At 49.6% G+C, this 21492-nt stretch overlaps 1 protein-coding gene across 1 annotated transcript in view; it reads right to left on the bottom strand.

The window, feature by feature from the left end:
- Positions 1 to 20888, bottom strand: part of LOC135316196 (carboxyl-terminal PDZ ligand of neuronal nitric oxide synthase protein-like) — a 39731-nt gene extending 18843 nt beyond the window's left edge. Inside the window, exons 1-2 of the mRNA XM_064468612.1 lie at positions 20588 to 20888; positions 16571 to 16642 (exon numbers count right to left, since the gene is read on the bottom strand). Coding sequence (XP_064324682.1) covers positions 16571 to 16642; positions 20588 to 20692 — 177 coding nt within the window. The 5' untranslated portion in view covers positions 20693 to 20888. The remainder of the gene's footprint in view (positions 1 to 16570; positions 16643 to 20587) is intronic.
- Positions 20889 to 21492: the final 604 nt, after the last annotated feature.

Below are 21492 nucleotides of genomic sequence, written 5' to 3' on the forward strand. Positions count from 1 at the left end.
CTAATGCCCAAACTTGGTGGTCGGTCCCTCACCGCAACTAGAAGTGAGCCTTGATGCAGACTGAGGGGGGAGGAGGGATGAAGGGCAGTGGAGGAAACTGTAGAAGCCTGAGTTAAGCTAAGAAAATATTTGCATTTCTGGAGTCTCCCATTTGGTATTGTCAGCACTATTTTAATTGGTCTAATCTGCAGGTCTTCTTGGACCTGTGCCCCACAACCCCTCAGCCAGCACGGGGGTACTTCAGCTGTGTTCAGCCAGTTCCTGGCTTAGCTCACAATTGCAGCTTCTTGAAAGCTGCCTGTAAATGGAAAGGGGCATGCGAGCTCACCCACTCCTCTTAGTCCTGGCTCTGGCTGTGTTCCAGCTTGCTGCAGAGATGCAGGTGTTTTCTGTCTCCCTTTAGGATGCTCTTTAGGGGACAGAGGTTTCTGGAAAAGACACCACCAGGAATGCAGGGCGTGCCTGGCCTGCCTGCCTCCTGTTTCAGCTTTGGGGATGCTCTGGGGTGATGCATGTGAGTGAAGCCACAATAGCGCTTAGGGTCTGTGGGGAGGAAAAAAAAAAATCCCTTAAGAAGCAGTACAAAGTGCCACCCTCCTGCCAGGGTTTTGTAAGCCTCAGAGAAGCAGTTTGTGGATAATAGGAGAGCGACCTGTGGATCCAGGCTGTGTGGATGCTCCTTCTCAACAACAGCTTTAGGGCTCCAAGTACACTGAAATAAAGCACTGACAGGTTGCTTCAGCCCAAACAGCTTGTGTGCCCTCTGCGTCCCCCTGCAGACACCCTGCCTGCTATCATCCCAGACTCTTCCTGCCTGTCACCTTGGTGGAGCTGAGGGTTCATGGAGAGACTGAGGTAAACAAGCCTCCAAGCACTGTTTGGGGAAAAATGTTCCTTTCAGGAAAGAAGCTGTACAGCTCAGCAAAACATGCCTGACAATTTTCTGCTTTCATAAATATTCAAACCCAGCCACACTGGGAGCTGACTAATCTGAAGATCTTCCCCGAAGAAAGCTTTCCATGCTTCAAATTCTTTCACCGACATGAGTCTTAGGCTGTAGTTTTTCCCTGAGGTGGGCAGACATTAGCTACAGTTCAAATATGGGAAACTGAGGCGGGCTTATTCATCAAGAGTTTATCTGGCAAGTCAAGGCAGAGCAGCCAGCTGACATCGGGAGTTTCCAGCACCCACTCACGGTGAGGATTACACATCCCCACTGCAGGGCATGTATGAACTTGTGATCCCCAGCGGGGCTGCAGCCCCACGGCCACCCAGCAATCGCCTATGGAGCAGCGCAGGACCCTGTTGTACCCTGTAGTCTTGAGCCATGCTCCCTCTGAAAGCCTATTTACAGCATAGATGAATTTTGAGGAAATACTAAGCTTCTCCTTAGTGTGAGGATGGAGAAATGCAAGCAGGCACCCACTTACATCAGTAGGAACTGAGGTCTGATCCTCTGCAGCAAGGTGCACAGACCAGGTGAAGCTCTGCCTGGTGCCTCCCTGCTCGTGATGGCTGGGATCTGTCAGTTGTACTGCATGGCCTGACAAACACAGGTTTCTAGGAGGGCTGCCCTAACCAAGATCACGCAGAAGGAGTTGCCATGGGTTGTGCTTCAGTTTGGTCATTAAACCTTTAAAAGCCTCCTTCCACCCCTCCGTCTGGGAGAGAAGCTGCGAGGGCTTGGATGGGGTGGCTGGTGGTGCTGCCTGACCTGCAGGCACAGAGCAGGCAGGGAGGTCTCTGACCTTTGGAGTCTCAGGCAGCCTTTAAGGATAGCTCAATCTTTCCGCCTAAAGGTGAGGTGGAGAAGGCAAAGGTTACGGCTGAAGTTTAGATGTTCCTCCAAGCCAGTCAAAAGGATGTGAAGCAAAGAGTGGTCTGAGTTACACCCATGGGGGAGACCAGAGCTCCTGCAGGTGATGGGAGGTGGTGAGGAGACCAGCAGAGGCTTTTTGATTAGTCTCTTCCACCTCTGAAAACAGGCAGGCTGTTCCAGAACAAAGATGCTTTGCCTGCTTTTAAAAAAGGGTGGAATAAAAGCAGCCTTTTCACTGCCTCCTCCCTGCTAAAGAGATATTGCAATACCACTGAGCTCCATCCCGAGAGGCACAAGCAGCCTCGCAGCCCAGCGCAAGGTGACATCATCTGGCCTTTGGTGCCTTTCTGACAAAAGCATCATTGTGTGACTGTCACTTCCAGGAACCCCCTGCTGTCCCCAGGTTTAATAGGGAGCTTTCCCACACACAGCCCTTCAGTCCTTGTCTTGCCAGGGCAGGCCAACCCCAGCTCACAGGGAAGCTGGGTTTTATTTTCCTCCCTACCTCTATTCACTTTGCAGGAGAAAACAAATTACCTTTGCTGTCTGCAGTGCTTTGGATGATTAATTAGTTTCACTAATGAAGTAGTGTCTTGGGACCCCACCCAAATGGAGTCTCATGTACCAGGCACTGAGTGCACATGAACATGAAAATGGTCCCTACCTCAAAGAGCTGCTAGGTTACTGCAGATAAAAAGTGCTAATTTCATTAGAAGCAGGTCAGATTTACCTGAAATAACCCTTAGAAGTTAAACTGCAATTATACACTGTGATACCTTCAAGTAACTCTGTATTTCCCTATAAACATCAGTGTCAAGAGGCCCTGCAGAGAAGGTCTTGTCTTTGTACACATGATGTTTCATATCCCGGTTGCCCTCCAGTCTGGTATGTAGGACAAGAGGCAAGTTAGGAGATTGAATTTTTTTTAAACCTTGTTCATCAATGTTCAAACAACAAAGCTCAGAAGATCAGGAGCCAGAACTCTGTGGCAGGCTCAGAGCTTCATGAAAAAGCCTCAGACCCCCTACATGGCTGTGGGAAGGTAACCGAGTATTTTGTGCTTTGGTTTCTCATCCACAAAGCAAGGATGTTCATTTTCTACTTCATTCATTCAGTTGTTCTGGTTACAGCCAGTCCCCTGCTAAGTGACAGCTACCCAGCACCTAGTCAGCAGGACCAGGCCACCAGATACTGCTTGTGCAAAGACATGAGCCAGGAGCAACCGAGGGTTTCTCCTGCTGACTCCAAAACCCCTATTGTACATTCAGGCCCTTCCCTCCCCTCCCCAAGAGCCTGACAGGCTGCTAATGCAGCAGCACATCAGCAAGCTCTATGAGCCAACAGCAGGGGAGATGCTCCTTGATATTATGGCTAAGCTATGCAGGGAGGGAAAAGATGAGCTGATGCCCTCACAGAAGCAGGAGGGGGAGATAGGATGGGGTGATTAACAGGACAGCTTTGCTCGCTCTCTCTCTGGGAGCTGGTGTTTATTGCTTCTTTGGGGAGAGAATAAAAGTTGAAAGCCAGTTTTTAGTTCTTCTCTGGCTCTTCACAGGAGCGTTTGTGACAGTTGTTCTTCAGGGACCAGAGCACCCGTTCAGATTGCAAGCAGTCTAAGGCCATGGGAGCCACCAGCATCCACCATGGTGCGGCCATGCAGGTGGAGGGAGCTGCAGTGTGGGGGCTCCAGGGGTGCTTAATGGGGGCCCTGGCAGGAGCTCCCACTAGCACAGCACCGAGATGGGGAGAAATCTTAATCCCGCTGCCATGCTGAGGCTCTGACAAAGGCAGGTGCCAGGATTTCAGGCCTCTAAATAATGCAACACTTCCCTCGGCATTTATGTAATGATGCTATTTTAGTGTAGGTAGTCCAAGCAAAGGAGGACGGCGAACCGGCGGCAAAGGCAGCTAGAGCGGCAGGCTGGGCGAGCCACGCTCTGCGTGCGGGGATGGAGAGGCAGTGTCAGTGCTCCTGAGGCTCAGTACAAGCAGGCGAGGTTAGGATGTACAAGGCAGAGCAGAGAAGGCCCCTGTGCTCAAACCAGTAACTAAGTGAAGCCAGCCCCTGCTCCCAAGAGGGCCGGACGTGACCTACTGTGGTTCTTCACTTCCAGCACCCGTGCTGCTCTGCAGCCAGGAGAAACCATGTGGCTGCAGCCTCCTCCTTAAAGCCTCAGACTTCAGCATGTGGGAGATGGTGATGCTGAGCATGTCCACCCAGGGCAGATACTTATCCAGAGGAGGAGGAGCAGGAGGAATCTAGTTTGCTGTTGAGAAAATGGAGAAGCTACATCTGTATGACTAACACCTGCTTTTGGTAAATGCTGCAGGGAGGAACTGTCTCCTGGATTCTAAACTTGCTATCGCACACCATATGCATCTTGGGTGCTGTCCTCCAGCTCTGTGTCTTGTGGTTTTTCCTAGCCACCTACTAGGGAAATTAGCATTTTCTTTGCATATCTTCAGCAGAGGTAGGAAGCTGGACTTGGCACTTCTATCTTTGAGCAAGCAGAATTCAAGCCAGAACGAAGACTTGATCTCCATTTGCTTTCAGAAATAGCACTTGATTATAAACTAGACCAGAATGAAAATGGGAGGGATGCTGAGCTGCCTAGCGTGCTGCTATGTGCAGACCAGGTTTCATGCCTTGTTTGCTAGGTGCAATCAGGCTTCGTGCTCTCTCATGGCAGAGAGCTCTGGTAGCTCAAGCCCTGGGTGCAGCTGAACCTTTCTACTTCTCAATGCCAGCAACTGTCGTGAACAGCCTTGTTACTGGTCTGAGACTATTTCAGCCCCTGATTACCTGCCTTATTCCCAGGGAAGGAGACTTTTCTGTGTAGTTGTTAATACTATTGATCTCCAACAGTTCCACTTGAGAAGATGTTTCTTACAGAAAGCCCAGGGACATATAGTCAGCCTCCAAGCGCTGCACAGAAAGGATGTGTCTGCATCTGAGGAACAAGAGCATAGCAATTCCGGCCAGGAACAGGCCATTGAGCTTGGAGGGGGTCAGTCACTGTAGGGCCACAGGGACTGTGTGCGTAAGATCTATTAGCAAAGACTTGGCACGCAGTGCTGAAAGATCCTGCCACTTCAGTAAAATCAGCAGAGTCGGGTCTGATGTTCAGACACAGCTATTAAGAGGGATTTTCTAAAGCATGCAATTCCTAATTCCCATTGACTTCAGAAGGAATCTTGGTGATTCTGAAAACACATGGGGCACAAATGTCTTTTGAAATCTGCTCAAGAGCTCCTGTACTGTGCATTTCTGGAATCCAGCAAAAGCAAAGACAGAAAGGGGTTCACCCCTCCCCTGCCAGGCTGCCCCTGGGCAGGCGTCGTTCGCACCCAGGTATTACCCAGGTGCGAAGACCTGAGCAGAGCCAGGCACGACACTGCGGCACGCTGCCTCTCACCAAGCGGTCCTTGGTTAGAAATTATTGAATGCTAATAAAATGCCGATAGATTATGGTAACCCTTCTCTGTGGCAATTTGTAAATCTAATGGAAGGTCTCTGGGTTCTCCTCAAACTGTCCATAAAATCCTACTTTCAAATTTGGAAACAAGACTGTTACTGCAAGAGAAAGAAAAATTAATGCTAATTGTGTCATTTCTAAAACTCCAGAATATTAAGCGGTTCAAGGACTCTGTTAGCCTCAGGGGAGCTACTGACGTTAGTGAATCATGAAGCGAGAAACAGCCTGGGTTCAGATAGTGGGAATTATGGACAAAGAGGGTTTTATGATATCAGTATTTATTGTCACACAGGTTTTGTTATCAAAACTGTACTGTATCGTCACAGCCGAGTGCTCAGGCAGAGGCAAGCAGCCTGGGCTGGGCTTTCAGGCTCTTGGACAAGAGGCCACTGGATGGTTGGTTTGTCAGCCGCTTGCAGGCTCGCAGTGCTGGGCAGTGTGTGTGCCCAGGTCTCCTGGAGGCATGCCAGCGTCCTCAGCTGGGTACGCAGCCACTTCACAGATGGGTAAGTAAAGAGGAAGGACTTGTTACAGACACCCACAAAAGCAGCTACGAGGAGCGGGAACCCACCTGGGTGGGCCCTAGTCGCACTGCGAATACAGCTATGGCATGTTGTGGTGTCCCTCTGCTCGGCAGCGACCAGCAGCCACCCTCGGGGCTGATGCTCTGTTCCACTTTCCTCCCGCCTGCTCCGCTCCCCGGTGCTGCTCCCGGTGTCCCTGGGCTAGCAGTGTCAGCAGCTAGGTGTGAAGCTGTGGACATTAATGCATCCTGCGCTGTTCCTGTACAGGTCAGTGATTAACCAGTGTTCCCTGCACCCAGCTTTTCCTGCCCTGGGCTTAGATGCAAGGAAGCAAGACAAGCGGGAGACCAGCATTGCCCTGGGGGGGCAACAACATGAAAATAAGAAAATGTGGCTGGGCTGGAATTTTAGGCCCTGTAATCATTAATGGCAGTAGCACAGGCTGCAGCAGGACTGAACTGGTCCATGATGGCTTGGGATCACTGAACCTTAGTGCTTCATGAACCGCATATGGCTCTGTGGTAGGTACAGGGGACTAGGTGAGGTAGCAGGTATTGCTGGCACACCAGTGTTTGGGCCATTTCTACCAAAGGACCTATGTGCCTGAAGAGTAACTGTGTGCCTTACACCCTTCTGGAGCCAGCTGTAAATGTCTAGCCCTCTATCACACTGCATCTAGTCTTAACATGTCCCACTGCTCTTCTTCCTGTGACAAAAATAATTTGTTTTTAGAAGGAAAACACCAGAGCTCAGAGGGTTGAGTGGGATTTCTGGGGGTATGCTGGACCTGGCTGTGCAGGCAGCAGGGTGATTTGGGGCCCTGGCCTGTGATGCCCTCTGCAATGCTAAGGGCCACATCCTCCCCTCCAGCAGATCTACTGCGCGGCAGTGTCTCTGCGGCAGCAGAGTGACAGAAGGATGGAGGAAGGGAGAAGTGACTCAGGTGTCCTGAAAACAGTCAGGCGGTTGCCAATTAGTCCAAATAACCCATCTGGCCCAGGGAAAGGCCATTTAGAGAATGTCTAATCACTGCTGCAGGAAAGAAAGAAAAACATTCTGTAATGCATTTGAAAAATCCCTGCTCCCTCATCAAAGTATCCTTCCCTCCAGGGACTCATTCAAGTTTTTTATTCTGTAGATTTATCATAGAGTTATTTGGCCAAAACATGAAGTAGCTTGTCAAAGTATTATGTTAAGTAGCACTGATTCTGTTTGCCTTCAGGCCTCATTTAGTACGGAGCAAAAGCAGAACGAAGAACGCAAGCATACAACCAAGCTATTGTTAGCAAATCTCATTTTACTAGGCAGAATTTTGCTTTGTGGTCATGGTCCCTCAGGGTCCCCTCTCCTCAGAACACCAATCCATAAAGTACAAAGGGCCCTTGCACTAGACAGGAATCAAGAAAGCATCTACAAAGGTACCCACTGTTGTGGCACCAGGTCTAGCCTTCCTCCTGTGTCCAGTGCAGGCACTCTTAACCTACAAACTGGAAAGGGTGAGGTCAAAGCATGAGGTTACGCCACAGCTACAGGCTGATTTCCCTCCCCCCACCAGCAATGTAAACAACTTCACCCATGGGGCAGGTTTAAGTGTTTGTATTTTCATGGACCATTCTGGTTTGTTCCTGCTCCTGAAACATGTCAGCCTGCTCTGATGGAAATCACTGCGTACGCTTGCATTAGCTGCATAAGGAGGGTCTCTGCTCCACCGGCGTAGCAGAGGCACTCCACGCCGTCACGACCCCAGCCCCTGTGCCCTTGCCCGTGCAGCTGTCACGCAGATTAAGGCACCTCCTCGTTAATGAGCTAATCCAATGTGCCCGCTACCACTCTGGTTTCCATCTCAATTACATATTTTCAGACACCAATAAAGAAGCAGCTTTGAGTTGTGGCTGATTGTTCTACACCAGAATGTAATTTGAAAGCCATTATATTTAATCTCTGTAATACTCCACAACCAGTAACATAATTGTTGAAAAAGCTACTTTATTTCAAACTCGATAAAAGCTTTGCAGAGATCTCATATGCTGATATTTTAGCTAGTGAAATCAAATGCTTCAGTAATATAATAATACTGTTAAAGCCACTTTATTTTACAATTAAAAGGTACCTGCCTCATTGCCAAGATTTAGCATCAGACAAAAAGCTCTGTCTTGTTCTATTTAGTACTAACTTTTAATTTAGCTTTTATCCGTTTAACTGCTGCTTTTATTAGCCTTCAACTGAAGTCCAGTGCATCATGCCTTATGCAAAACAATACTAATATACCTCACTAGTTCCACCCCCTTGTTGGAGAAGCCATCCAGTTTGCAGCACTCTGAGGAAGGCATTAGAAGGACACTGTTGCTTAGAGATGCCACATTTCACTGACTGATCCCTCCATCCATCTGTTATCAGTCGTATGTAGTGTGCTCTCTGAACAGGGTCTGAGACCTGAAGCATCTATAATCACCAGTCACTTTTCAAAAACTAGGTCATAGCATGTGGCTACTGAAATACTGACAGCTCTGAGTTGTCTTCTGTTACAGTGGCCTGTATTCACAGCTACAGCAGTCACCACTCATTTCAGCTCAGAATTTAGGTGGCAGAAGATAACTAATCATTATGCTCTGGCAAAAAGTCCAGAGGTGATTTAGGGTTGGAGATGAGCAGGGTGGAGACCTGTAAGAGATTATAGATCAGTGGGGTGGCTCTGTGGCACGGTGAGACATCCCCAAGCAGTGAGCAGAAGGCTGGATTCTCGTGTAATCTCCAAGGTGTTTATTCCTCTCCTCCCACTCAAGACATACAAGCAGAGCATAGTCAGTTCTCCACCATAGCCACACAATGCTGCCTAGAAACACTGTGCATGACACCACTGCAAAAACATCTCATTAAGGGCTTCTTCCCTTTGCATTATGATAATACAAAGAGCAGAAACTGAATAAAACAAGCTTGGATTAGTCTGAGGTGGCAGACTCGATTCTTCTAGAAAAGCAGCTTCCATGTTTTTAAAGCCATTTCTTCAGTATGTGAAAATTAAGTTTTCTGTAAGGCTAGTAAAGCAGCATATGCATGAAACACACGTGAGCCTGCCAAAGTGACCATAGACGGGACAAACACATGTAGAGAGGTGTGAGGAGCTACACCTGCATCCCCCAACCTCACTACTGCAGCCTTCTCCCTTCCTTAGGCCTTCATGGCAAGGGACCTCTGGGAGATATAGTCCCACCTGGTGTTTTAGCTAATCAGGGCTTACTGGGAAAGGGGAGAGGCTATAAAACTCAGTGGTAAGGTAGGAAGCTTTTCCTGGAGATGAGGTGGGAGGGGGCTAAGGAGTAATGGCTGGGAGGCTGCAGCTCTGCCAGTTGCAAGAAAAGGCCTTGCAGTCTCAAGCTGTGGCTGCTCATTTTGCCTGGAGAAATGGATTCTTGCCAGATCTTCTGCCAGAGGGCTTGCCTCCTTCCTCAGCACTCTGGCAGTGCCTGAGCTGCAGAAAGGTAAGACCCATAACGGGGCTGTCATCTCCTAATGTAAGGTGGCTTCTCCCCAGGGCTATTCTATCAGGTCTGTTATCTTCTTGAAGACCAACAGATTGTGAGAACTAAATTCAGGCGTTGTTTGCAGTGTGGAACAGTAAAATGCTTTTCAGTAGAGCAGGGCACTCAACAGTAGTAGGTTCAGTACTGCCTGCCTTTGTTAAACCCACTAACTAGTCCTCTGGCATGGGAGAGGGCAAAGAACCTGCGAAGGGAGTTGGGGCAGTGAAGGCTCCAAAAAGGAGTAATAGGAAGAGATGTAAAATCCATTGTATCATGAAAAGGGGATAATGTGTGTGTCTGGGCACACCGGAGACCCCTGCGGAGCTGCTGCCTAGGTAGTAATTAGGGCGTTTGGGTCCAAGGGCCCCTGTCTCCACACCCAGATCCCTCCTGCTTGGGTAGGAGGAGGTAAGAGGCTTCCTGGCACAGCTCAGGTAGGACTCTTGCAGCACGCTGCAGGACCAGTCTGCCTCCTGGGAAGCTTAGCCTGATCCCCATCCCTGTTCAGGAGACTCTGCTATAGCTGCAACAAATAGAGGAAAACAAACTAATGAGGCATTAGGGCTAAACTTAGCTGCAATTAACACTTAATTACAATTCTGAAAACACTTGCTGTATTTTGCCAGGGCCTGGAAAGGTAAAACCAATTAGCTTAATCTTAAGGTAGAAACCTTAAACTGCCTCAGACGCCTGTCATGGATGGGACCCTGGGAGTTAACTGGTGTTTCTGGGGCTGTAGTGCCTGTAGCTGAGCAGTCCTGCAGGTGGGTCGGGTAATGGGGGACAGCCCTGCTCGGGGAACCAGGTGCCTGGGGAAGAAGAGGGCCCTATGCCTTGAGCCAAATCACTCCCTCTGCTCTTGATGCCCTCGTGCCAGTCTCTGCTTTCTTAGCCTGCTTGTCTGAGAGACTGTTCTCTGCGCTTGTAGCTTTGTTGTGTTGACTGGTATCCTCCCTAAATAAAGCAGATGGCAGGTGCGGCTGCAAGCAAAGGTATGTGGGCTGCTGGACAGGGAGACAGAAGTACAGAAAGAAACAGAGGACACAAAGCCATCCATGTTCACCTGTAAATCTCCTTCCAAGTCACTAGTGCAAGTTCCTTGGGTTTTTTTTGTGGTAGACTTGTAGGCTGTGCTGAGGAGAACCGACTATAGTCTGATCATGTACTGCCTGTGTGAAGCTGTACGAGCCTTTCTTAGGCCTGTGCTTTGGGGAAGAGCCAAAACTGACACCAGACTTTCTGCAAAGTTATCAGAGCAAGTTCATACATGCTCAGGTATTCTTGGTTTGGATACCTAAAACCACTGTTCTCTTCGGAGGCCACAGGCTCAGTTTAACGTATATCAGTGTAAGCAACCCTTGCATGGTTCTCCAAAGAAGCAGGGAAGGTATCCTAGAAAAAGTTGCTCTCTTGGAGCATACTTTGGCGTAAAAACATTGACCTTTTGGTACGGGGGAGAAGGAGGAAGAGAAATGTACAGGCTTGAGAAAGCTTGTCTCTCTGAAGTCCTCTTCTCATCCTCCCATAAGGTTTGCTGTCTGCCTGTCTGCTTGCCAGTATAAATGTTGATTGGACCCATGACCGCAGCACGGGACTATCATCTACAGTACCGTTCCTCGCGCAATCTAGTGAATGTCACTATGTGATGACAATGTTTATTTAAAGGCCTTGGGTGAACTGACATGGTCCAGGTCTGCTGTCTGTAAAGCATCTAGTAAATGGGACTTGGTAACCAACGTGCAGGGAGCATTTCTCCACCACCACTGTCCCTAACTGGCTCAGGGAGTGCTAGCAGTTTGGAGCAGACACACGTGATGCTTGTGTTTTACACTCTAACCATGTAAGAACTGCCATCTGTTCTTCCTGCACCTTCCTGTAAATGAAAGGAAGGTGCGTGGTATTCTGAGAACTAAAGAAAGGTCCACACCAGCAGTCTGAAGACTGCTGAAATATTTTAAGATGCTAGGACTGTTTTGTTTCACAGCCCAGGGCTGCCATTAAGTGAGCATTTGGATGCTCTTCCAAAGAGGCTGAAAGGAAAAGCCCTCCAGGAACTGCAGCAAAACAAACTCCCATCCAACAACAATAGATCCTGGCAGGCAGCTACAGAGGTCTATACCAGGGCAAGTGCTCCAAAAGTTTGTGCTTCCACATTTGAGTCTGTGCTTCAGCTGCAGCAGACCAAATAACTTCATTACAGTGGGAGAGGCTGCAAAGACTAACCAAGAAACCCAGCAGCTGGGAGTTCAGCTTCTGTCTTTTTTTAGTACTGATCACAACTCCAGCTCAGATTAACACGAAGCTGGCAGCAAAACTTAGCTCCAAGCATAATAACTCAGGGCTTATAGGCAGCATATATCGGAGGAATCTATGCAGCGGTTATCTTGGTGAACTTCTCCTCTGCATTTAGAAGGCATTCTGCCTGAGAAAACTGAAGGAACTGTGTTATTAAAGAATCTCATGAGCAAGGCGATGAAACATCGCTACCTCTGAAGTCTGCCACACAGTGATAAATTAAACTGGGCTGGCTGAAGGCAGTCACCTTGCCCTCTGCCAGCTGACCACCTGGTTCATTTCCTTCTGCAGCAAGAGCAGATAAATGACATCCATATTTGCTCCTGACCATTGCAATTTACAGCCTGGCAGGGCTTTAAGTGTAAGCTGCCGTATGAAGCCAGCGTAGCTATCGGACTGGGAGCTGCTGGGGTGCAGGAGAGGCGGGTTCTGTGTGGCTGTCCCCACTGCCTCTGCTTCACAAGGTTGCACTGTAGGCTTGTAACTTTTTCTCACCCTGATTTAAGCTGATGTCATGTCACACTTGAACACTACCATTTGATATTTGGCAGTCAATATGATTTATAGTGTGGCTAGATTGTACTTCCTCACTAGAATACTGTGTGGAGAAACTGCAGATCATTGAGGCTCTGCTTAAGCACATGGATGCAGCAAGAATGATCAGAAAAAGAGGAAGGCTGAAGTGAGAACCCAGTTCTCACGCCAAGGAGAAATCAGGCATTTCTGATGTATCCCATGTCAAGATTTATAAATGTTTCTGCTTCTCTGGCACACTAGCCTCTGAGGAAAAAGACTTCTCAATTAAATTAAGCCTAAGAAATGTGGAGGTAAGAGAAGAAACACATTAGTGTGGCTGCCTGCCTCCTGTTTGTTCATCCTGGTGCTTGGATGGGCACAGCACCAGTTGGCTGTTCCCTTATGAAATTATTAAATAATCCAACATCTGGCTCCTTTCTGAGTATTAATACCTGCTTAGGTCCAAGCTGGACCTTCCAAACAGGCCTGAAATTTCTAGGCTTCGTAGAATCTTAAGTGCAAATTCCAGGGAAACTGATTCTGTGCCTTAAAGGTAATTAAATGGAATGACTTGGGGAATTGCTGGCAGCAGGCTGTCTGTGGGGATGACAGGCTTTGACGCTTACTCCTACCATGTCCCTGTACAACTCGCCACTCAAAATAGCAGCATTTCACTAGTGCTGCTTGACTGGCTGTGAAGTGCTGGACTGAGGGTAGCATTGCTCGAGGAAGGTAACAGCTGACTGTTTCTCCTCTGGTCAGCGTTAGCTTTGTGGAATGGATGCGGGACATGTTGTGGTGTTAACCCTTCACATAAAGCCATCCACTCCCAGGTCTCCCAAGGCAAGATTTTTCCCAAGCAAGCTCTCAGGAGCTTCAAGGAAATATTTTGTGTTTTACAAAACTCATCCTTACCCCTAGGCTTGTAGCCATAAGAATCTTTAGCAAATCCTTCCTGGTACTGTTTCAGTGTTGTGTGGGCTCCACATCTTTCCTCTCAACTTCAGTGACAGCCTTCACCTGGCTAAGGGGAGAACGCGGCTATTTTGCTGTTTGCTAACAGGCAACCAGGAGTAGTGTGTCTAGGGAAAGGGTGACCCTGATGAATCAGGGAGCTACTTGGGCCCTTGAGAAGGACTTTCACATTCTTCACATTAGCTGCCACTCGACTTTTGCAGGAAGAAAAATCTTGTCTTGTACATAAGCTCCCTAGGGTGCTGAGAGGGCTCAAATATTTGCAGATGAATCCACTTCAGCAGAAAGCCAGCTCCACCAGAACGCTGACTGAACGCAGGAGCTTGAGTGGGTGCTCCCAGAGAGCTGGACCTGGATGGCCTCAGGCAGCAGCAGATAGCAGATGTGGCATGCCACTTCTCCTGGGAGATGGAGGAACGCCTGCCTGCACTGGGCGCTTGGAGCTGCGCAATGAATTGGACTCTCATAAAGAGCAACTTGACGTGCCTGTCAGAGCACAGTGTATCCAAGTAGCAAACTAATTTCATCACCTCCCCTGCCAGGGCAAAAGGAGGTAAAGGGATTAGTTTGAACTCTGATGATCATATAATAACATGGCAGCTGTATGCAGCTAATAATCCACTGGGAGGATTAGCAAACTTAAAGTTGTCTGGCTCTGCATAATGGGAAGCTAAGAACTGCAGCTTCCCTGTCCTACCTATTGCATTTGCATTACCTCCAGTGGAAGCATAGAACATGATGAGACAAGGTTTTCCAATCTGTTATGAAATGGGAATCTAATGTCTGACTAATGGAGTAGTGCTAGCAATTCTACAAGCATCCATTCAGGCAGGAATATGGATTTAAGCTTTACTAAGAGAGTGCATCTTAAATACCTACTGCCAAAGAGCAGGTCGTGATTTCAACAGACTAATGCTAAAACATGTAATTTGAGGCTCTCTGGGAGTCATGTCCCCATAGCCTGTGTGCTCTGCAAGCAGGCTGCTGCGCTAATGTGTGGAGAATACCACTGAACTCCTCCCAGGTTCCTTGGTGTAATTCATATGCCACTAGCAAAAGCGCCCAGGACAAAACACAAGACAGTAGGATGCCAAGGGGTAGACTTAGCAACTGGAGTTGCTGCTTCTCTTACCACCCTCTCTCTCCCCACACTCTAAGGACAACTGTGAGTGCTAGGCAGCTCAAGTTTTTTCCCCTGGGGCAAACACTTTTAAATCACAGACTGGAGACCAGAATCAGACACAGTAGTAGGAAGGCAGTTTCAGAGCTTGTATCAATTTACTAATGAATAACTAGAGTAACCAGCTGTGTTGGAGCCTGGAAAAACACAGGGCTGTGACTCCTCATCCTCCTCCCTGGTCCCCTTCTGGAGTGGCAGAAGCAATGAGTAACAGCCTGCCTGTGCTTTGGGCTGCCCCCGTGCTCAGCTGGCTCCGTCACCGACTGCTCTAGTGATGGCCGACGCTGCCTCCTCCCGTGTCGCAGGGCACAGAGAGCAGCATAGGAAATGTTGTGCTAGGGCTTGTACTATGTGACTTTTTTCTTCCGCTCTAGTAGAGAATTCCAGTGGAACACTGGAGTGCACAAAAGATGAAAGCTTCAGCACAATGTGCCCCTGCCAGCGCTTGGCAGGGCTGCAGGACCTTTCTTGCTCTTGCAGTGCAAACAGGCACTACCACTCACAATAAGATGGTAGCAAAATACTAGTTTCCACCAATAGCTTCTTCCAGTGTTTCCTCCCAGTTGCAACTGGTGCTGCTGAGTCCATGGGAAAAAAACCTCTAGTATAGACAAGGCCTCTGCATGCAAATGAACGCTACATAAATAACCCCCATCTTCCCTCAGTTCCTAGGTTGTGTACTCTGTGCACTAGAATTCTCTTCAAAGACCTCCCAGTTCATTCTTTATGCTCTAATTAAGGATCGGTGCCAATTAACTATCTTCAATAGAGGAGCATCTTCCGCTCAGCAGCCAGGAAGTGTCTGAATAAGATCCTGCTGTACAATACGCACATGAAAAGCGAAGCCCTCCCTTTTTGGAAAGGGCTTCCAAGATTAAAAACCCAGTATAGAATACAGGATGCCTACTTTAAAAATATTGTGTGATAAGATTAACCGATGGTGTCCATGAAGGCAGAGTGGTTTCTTATATGCTTCACGCAGCACTCAAGCATGCTGTTGCACTGCCAAGACCAAGATACCATCGTGGCAATAGCAGGTGTGAAAACAATTCAATACTTTCCAAAACCCAATATTAAAACACTGCCTGCTTTTTCTTGCGAGGGTGTTATCCAGTCAAAGATCAGCAGAAGTGCAGTGTCAAATCTGATGCTAAATATTGATTCAGATCAAAAATTACCAATAATTATGCCAGCCTCTAAAATGCCCTGGTAGTCCTCACCTATTGCCTTTGCTTCCTATAGATGTTCACCTGTTCCATAAATAACCAGGCAATTTAGATTGCTGCTGCACTGTGTTCTGAGCAAGAGCTGTGCTAATAGTCTGAGCAGGCGAAGGCAGGGGAATGTCATTTCTGAGCTTGGCTGGAGATGAATACATCAGCTCCCCAGCCAGTCACAGGCTAAGTTTAAAAAGTGCTATTCTAAATGAAAATTAGATAGTTAAACACCGTGGGGGGTGGGGAGGGGGCAGGGAATAGGATAATCCCTTCAAAGCTTTAAATGGAAGATTCTCAAACCTGCTTCAGCTGATGTGAGACACATGAACAGCCTCAGAATTAAGACCCCTGAAAAACTTCAGCCAGGCACAACAGCTGCACTGCCTTTTGGGGTAGATACACTTGAACTGGTGATACGTGAGCAGATGTAAGCTAGCCACCCTGCTAACCATAGCTAAACCTGGTGGCCATTCACAGGCTGTCCTGAAGTATAAAGGGCTAGAGGAGGAAGAGCACAGACTTGATGATGAGAAACAGGAACTGTAAAACTGTATTGGAGGATGGGGGAAAGCAGCAAATTATTCCATGAGCAGCAGAATCCACAAAGCCTAGTCTGATGGGATTTACAGCCATAACATCTGCCAGGCCACTGATATTTCAGTGTATAATAACATAATATATTGGAGCTGACAATGAATTTGAATATTGCTGTGGAGCAGATTGTGTATATCTTATTTTTCACACACACAAAAACCCAGACAGGCTAAATAAATCTCTTGGGGTCAAGGCGAATCCCCATACCTGCTCAGCAGAGACTAGGGTTTTATGTTTGAGTTTTGCTAACTGATTCTTTTGCAAAGAGCAGGGATGTGTCTATCCTAATATGCCTTGGGAATTTCTGGGGAAGCTTGTTACAATCCTGACTGTGCTGAGATTTGAGCTCCAGGTAGGAAGGAGCAGGGGAATGCAGAAGAGCACGCTGCTACCAAGTCGCTCCAGTGAATGTCACCTCCTATTCCATGTGGGCTTCAGCTCTTTTGAACTTACCCGAATCCTTCTCATGGCTGCCACAATCTCCACGCGACTGTTGGGCCTGGGTACGTCCAAGCTACCGATGTACTGAAAGACAGAACAGTGAGATGTCTGTAAAGTAATGTACAAGTTAATGGTAAAGGCTTCTTCAAAACAAACCACATCTCTCATTAATTTAGTCCCTGCTTAGTTAGACTCTTGACCCAGGGCATGATAGGAATATCTGATGTGGATAATATCAAAGTCAGGTAGAAGTTCATGGATTTCTAATGCTGGGTGTGAGCCTCTGACCTCATTCCGATTCTGGATGCGTCTTTACCCGGGCTTTGCAGAGCAGTGTCTGTTGCTAATCAAGTTGTGATCCTGCAGGTCTGCAAATGGGACTGTCCATCCTTTGTCATTCCTCGCTACACCTGCTTTTAAAAGACTCATAACTAAAAGGACATGAGTTGGAAAGTTGCCAGGATGCGCAGCCACTAGCCTTCCTAGAAAAGGCGCATGATTCTGGCCTAACTATTCAGCCTGGCCTATCCTCCCTCTGGACACCATTGTCACTGCTCGGTTGGACCAGCTCAGCTGTCTGCAGAATCCTGGTAAACTCGCTCCTATCTGTGTCCTATACCAGCTAGTTTTTTTTTACTATGCTTATGAGAGGTGCACTCCTAAACAAGGTGCCTGGCTGAGCTGAGATAGCGGCTGCCCTTGGCCTTGGGTGCCTGCATTTAAGCGCAAGCATCATCCTTGCAGGGCTGCAGTGTCCCTTACTCAGGGGCTGAGACGCGGGCAGATGGCGGGTTCTCAGCACCTCCGCTTCTACCACTTCAACACACGCACAGCTCTCTGCAAGTGGGTTGCCTGTTCTCTTGCACACAGTGTCAGTATGCGGCTGATGCTACGTGGGTTGTCAGGGAAGACCTGCAGGCAGACAGTTTCCTGCTGCTGGTGTTTTTCCCTCCTGTGTGCAGTTCCCTGTGGCGCCTGTACTCTCCCCTTACGCTGGATTGTAACGCTTGTGTGCCAAAGCAGGCTCTGGTTGTGCACCTGCTGTTGCAGCACGGTGGTACCTGTGAAAGCACACATGGCACAGAGGCACAGGAGGAGTGCTGCCCGCGCTGCTGCCATGCGGGGGAGGCATAAAGCTGCCAGCTCAGCCTTGGGAATGAGGAAAACACCCAGTGTCCTGGACAGTCACCGCATGTTTGGAGTAAAAGGCCATTAATGTTGTAAAGCGGCGTGGCTCACAGCTCTGAGGAAAGACTTGCATGGCAAGGGCACGTTGATGAGAGCAAGAAAAATGCCATCTGAGTGAAAGGGCAAGCAGCCTGATGAGAAATGCCAGTGTCCTGCCAGCACGGGCTGGTGCTGGGTGCTGTCCTGTGGCTCCCACAGCCGAGGGCAGGGTGCTGGGCTCGGTGCTGGTGGGTTCCTGTGACCACACAGCTGTCACAGGCAGGTTAGCAGGTGGCAGTTTACAAAGCTTAGTTCCCCTTTCAAGAGTGTTTGGTTCATGAATCGTGTCTGATTGTGTGGTTTCAAGTTGTGGGTTTTATTAGAAGTTGTTCCCTGGCAGCTAGTCAGGAGACCCCTGCAAACATTCAGGTGATACATACATATCACAGAGACAAAATACTTCCCCCATAGCAGCCTCATAGCCATCACTGTTACTAACATAGCTCTGGTTTTATTGCTCTGCTGTTATGCTTGCAGCTTGCAATGGGTTTTTAGCTTGAAAAGCTTCTACTTAATAGGGTTTTCAGAGATGAGTTCTCTTGGCTCGGTATTTATGGCTCTTTCGTCTGCCTTGACATAAACACCGCAAGCAATCTGAAAGGTCATCTGGCTCTCCCGATGCTTCTGTAAAATAGCCTTTGCAAAATAGCATTTTTAATAGCAGTAAGTTCAGCTATAGCCTTTGGTAAACTACAGGACAGTCAAACAGCTCAGACCACAAGATCTTGAGGGCAGCAGGGAAAGAAGCCACAGAGCCAGGGCTTCCCTCTGCCCTGGTGGTGTGGGTGGATTTGTATCGCTCCAGATCTGTGGTCTCTGGTTTGCAGACACCTCCTTCCCTGCTCCGCAGTGGCTGTCAGCACAGTCACAGGTAATCCAGATCAATTCAGCACAGCTGGCTGGCCTTTTGTCTGCAGGCGATGGAGCTGCAGTGGGGAACAGGCCATGCTACCAAAGAAATGTATAGGTGGGGGCAGGAGGAGAGGTGGTGACTGCTGAGCCAGAAAAGCTGCTCCCAAATTCCCTGCTTTGGCTGTGCTGCAGAGTTTGGGTACTCGTGCAGAGGCCTGCCAGCTCATGAAGCTCTACACAAACAGCCACCTTTCCACAAGCAGCTCCCAGTACTGACCTCCTGAAGTTTGTCCCTGAAGATTATAGGGCAAGTAAGACAGTTTGGTATGTGGAGATTAAAGACTAAATGTGGTCAGTAAGATTGCCTGGTGTGAGACACCTGGCAGCCAGTTACAGCCCTGTCATTGTCAGAGTTGCAGCTGACTGATGTGCCCACAATGAGCGTCCTAACTGGGAAAGACAGACTTTAGAGCAGAAATGAGCAAGCATGTTACTAAGGTAATGCAAACCCCATCTCAGACCCACACATCTTAACCGCATGTTATCCACTCTCTGAATAGCTCTGGATGCCTGAAGCTGTCAATCTGAAGAAGTCCATTGCACTCAGTTAAAGGTACAGTTGCTTCACATCTTTTAAAAAAATCAAAATCAGGATTTTTCTTCTCCTCAGCATAATCTGTGGCATAGTGTAAATGTTAATTTAAAAAAGGAAATCAAAGATTGGTTTTCTCCCCTAAGGAAGAGAAATATTTTTAAAATGTGACTATCTATTCAGATCCATCCTACATCCTGCTTAAATATTACAGCTCTTCTAACAGGAAAACCAAAATGCACAAAATCCGCATTTCAAAGCTTTATTTTAATATATATGCCTTTTCTTTCCAGCTCAGGAGACAGCAGGCGTGAATTCCATTTCTAATCTGTATTAGGCCACCTGCAAAGAGGGGAAGGGAACCCTAGAGTTGTTCCAGCAAAATGCAATTCTTCTTGTCAGCTGAATTATAAACCCATTCCCTGCGCTGTCTACAGAATGTCAATTCCAATGGAGTCACTTTCTGAGAGTGATGCTGCACTGCCAGGCTGTTCTTCATGATCAATACAATTTTTTACAATATCAGTATTTCCTTCTGATAGCTGAAGACTGCATGCATTTAAATGAAGACCTTGCCTGCCCAGCTTTTCATGCAGGGAACAAGTCAGATGGAACAAGGCAGTAATGTGGTTTTAGGCAGCATGCAACAGTCTGCTGGTTTCCAGGGGAATCGGGAGCTGTCAGCTCACCGCGGCAGGAACGGGGTCCTGCCCGATGGGGGACAGGACAGGCACCGGATCGAGCAAGGACGTGCACCGGGCACAGGCAGCATCCACTGCGCTGGCAGGAGGGGTCTTTGCAGATCCGTTCTCAAATGAAGCGCACAAGGTGGCTTCTAGGGATTCAACAGCTGAAAAAAAAAACCGCTAGGAAAAGAGCAAGAACCTGTTTGATCGTGATAACTAAGCGTAAGGCTTTCCTAATTTACTGGTGTTTCCTCTAGACTTCCTTAGACCCGGCACACAGTTGCACGGGCTCGGGGCACTTGCAGAGCTGAGGAAATACACCACGGGCAGGACTGGAGGGGGGCACGGCCAGCCCCGGCCTCCAGCCCCCGGTGCCACCGGCCCCGTGGCCAGCACATGCCTCACCGGTGGCAACGGGCCGGCCCGGGACCCCCGGCCCGCGGGGACCCTGCGCCCGGGGTCGGTCTGCAACAGGCAGGGGCACACGGGGCTCAGCGCCGCGGGGGGAACCGGCCCGGGGCGGGGGCTCGGCCTCTGCCGAAGCCCCCCCCCCAGGAGCCGCCGGGAAGGGGCGAGGGGCTCTGACGGGGGGGGGGGACACACCTGCCGAGACCCCCGACCCAGGGCCTCGCCGCCGCCCGGGGCTGGGGGAGCCGCGGGGAGGGAGCTCACCTTGGCCTGGAAGTGGATGCCGTGCTGGAAGGCCTCTTCGTTGTGCAGCGGGACGCGAGAATCGCAGCCATCGTCCACCAGGTTGTACCGGTTCTTCACCGGCATGGCGGCGGGCGGGCGGCCGCCTCAGGCCGCGGCCCCGCCGGGCATCCCCGCCGGCAGCTCCCGGCCCCGCGGAGCCCCGCGGCCGGCGGAGGGGGGGGGTGGGTCGGGGGGCTGCCGGCGTCCGAGCCCGGCCGCGTTTTGAATGAGCGTCCGCGGGTGCGAGCGGGGCCCCGGCCCCCGCCGCGGCGCCATTGGCCCGAAGTTCCCTCATGTGATGCGGCGGGAGCCCGCCCTGCCCGCGGCCGCCCCGCCTCGGCCGGCCGCGCCGGGACCCGCGGCCCGGTGGCTCCGGGGGGAAGCGCCGCCGTGACGGGGCCCTGCTCGGCTGTAGCGGCGCGGAGGTTTCCCGAAGCGACCGGCCTTAGCTCGGCCGCACGGCGCTGCTGGAGGGCAGCCGCCGCTCCGGGCCTTGCGGTGCCTTGGCTCTGCTAATCCCGGTTTCAGCGTTGGCCTGGGCAGCCGGGGAGAGCTGGCCTGGGCCCTCTGGAAGGAGCAGAGCTCGGTGAATCTGGAAGGGAGGTTTCACCTTGCAAAGTCTTCTCTGTAGGCTCGACAGTAAACAAGCATCGAGGTGAAGTTTGGCTTATGGAGGTTTTGTCTTTCTGGGGCTATCCTGGTGCCTTTCTAATGCAGAAGAACAGCACCAAGTTGTAACCTCCGAGGGCACAAAACCCCAGCTCCCAGCTGTAAATGTATAGCGAGGAAGCGTCCTGAGCATGCCTTGGAGTAGGTGGTGGTGTCTTGGCCATGAGCTGCAGCGCTGTGCTCCCAACAACCGGGGTTACGGACGGAGTCTCTCT

The sequence above is a fragment of the Phalacrocorax carbo genome, chromosome 18, assembly GCF_963921805.1.
Source record: "Phalacrocorax carbo chromosome 18, bPhaCar2.1, whole genome shotgun sequence".
In the NCBI taxonomy this organism is placed as follows: domain Eukaryota; kingdom Metazoa; phylum Chordata; class Aves; order Suliformes; family Phalacrocoracidae; genus Phalacrocorax; species Phalacrocorax carbo.